The following is a 1539-nucleotide window of genomic DNA, read 5'->3' as shown; positions in this document are numbered from 1 at the left end:
CAGCCCCGCTCGCTCCTGGGATTGCCTGCTGCTGAATCCCCACAGCCCGCAGGTCGCTTTCCGGTAAGTGGCAGAGGTTTAGTGGTCACTGCTCAGACGGGAAAGGAGAGACCCCAAGTCTCCGAGCTCAGGACCGCTGTGCGGTGGGTGTGGGGTGATGTGTTTGGTCAGCAAGTGGGCTCGGGAGGAGTGGGAGGCCCTTGCGTGTGCTGGTGCAGGGGCTGTCATCAAAAGGGCTTGTGAGGGCAGGGCAGAGTCCAAATGCTGTGAAAACAGGCAGCTGTGAAATCAGTACTCGGGTCAGAACATCCACAGGTACCTGCACTTCCACTTGTACCCACTGCTGCTTTAGCATCTGGAGCGCAGGATGCTTCAGCCCAGAAGTTAGCGTTCCTCAGGAAGAGGAGATGCTTTCTGCTAGTGAAGTAAGCTCCTTTCTTCCTCTGGAGCAATCGTGACACCAGATGAGGAGGAATGGGAACGTCCCCAGCCCCACTGTTTGGAGAAGAGCTGTTTCTCTCAGATACATGGGATGGAGGTTGTTTCTTTGAGCAGGACCAATGCCGTGTTTGCCTTTTCTCCAGGCTCTTCCAGCTCGACAACGAAGCAGATGCCCTGGTGCATTTTGAGCAGTACGCCCGGCAGCTGCGACCTTTCTACGAGAGCTCGCGCCAGCCCTTGTCGCTGGAGGATCTCCAGCAGCTCAGCGACTGCTTCCGCAACCACCCCAGCTGGTCCTCGGCACACGTGGCGGCAGAGATCGGCCATCGGGAGAGCTTCCGGCACAACCACGTCCTGAGGCAAGGGGTGGGAGTGGTCCTTGGTGGGCCTGGTGCTGGGAACGAGCTCGGGAGGGCAGGCTGGGCCAAATTAGGGTATCCCAGCTTAATGTACCAAAGCAGTGGGGATTCCTTCTTGGAGGAGCTTAACACCTGTGGCTACTGCTGAGGTCAAGTTGAAAAGTGCAGGTGTGTTTTGCCTGAACGACAATGATGTGGTAGCAAAGGGGGTCCAGTGGTCGCTGTGTGAGCTTATTGGTGGGCCCTCAGCCTGCTGCTGTGGGTATGAAAGCCCAGAGCTCTGAGGTCTGAGCTGGAAGGATTTAGGTGTTTTTCTAGAGGTGCTGGTTAGATTTTTACAACTCTTGTGGAGCTGCTTTTTGGAGGGGGTACAGTGGAACTGTCATTCTGGAAATGGTTTTTGGCCACAAGTCCTTGCTCTCTTTCCATGGGGCAGTTCATTGAGGATAGGGGAGACTAGCGAGGAGTTAGGAGACTGAGGGACTAATTGCAGCACGTCCTTGCTGACTAACCTGTCTCCTGCCTTCCTTTGGGCAGGGGGAGCTGCTCCCCTTTGGGGGGCAGAGGAAGGAGCAGCGTGTCAGGGAGGGGGTCCATGGCAGGGCTTCTTGGTGGCCCTTCCCTGCGCTCCTTCCCTGGCAAAAGGCCGGGCTTTGGTGAATCCCCTGGTTTGCACCAGCTGGGCCTGCTGCAAGCGTGGGAGATATCTTTGTGGCAGCTGCCCACCCCCGTCCTCGCA

General features: G+C 57.1%; 1 protein-coding gene across 1 annotated transcript in view; it reads left to right on the top strand.

The window, feature by feature from the left end:
- Nucleotides 1-7: 7 nt before the first annotated feature.
- Nucleotides 8-1539, top strand: part of PLA2G6 (phospholipase A2 group VI) — a gene marked incomplete at its 5' end in the record, with an annotated part of 14460 nt that continues 12928 nt past the window's right edge. The window contains 2 exons of the mRNA XM_010167987.1: nt 8-63; nt 585-797. Coding sequence (XP_010166289.1) covers nt 8-63; nt 585-797 — 269 coding nt within the window. The remainder of the gene's footprint in view (nt 64-584; nt 798-1539) is intronic.

The sequence above is a fragment of the Antrostomus carolinensis genome, unplaced genomic scaffold (genome assembly GCF_000700745.2).
Source record: "Antrostomus carolinensis isolate BGI_N321 unplaced genomic scaffold, ASM70074v2 scaffold5495, whole genome shotgun sequence".
Classification (NCBI taxonomy): domain Eukaryota; kingdom Metazoa; phylum Chordata; class Aves; order Caprimulgiformes; family Caprimulgidae; genus Antrostomus; species Antrostomus carolinensis.
Note: the sequence above shows the minus strand (reverse complement) of the source record. Positions and strands in the feature narration are given on the sequence as shown.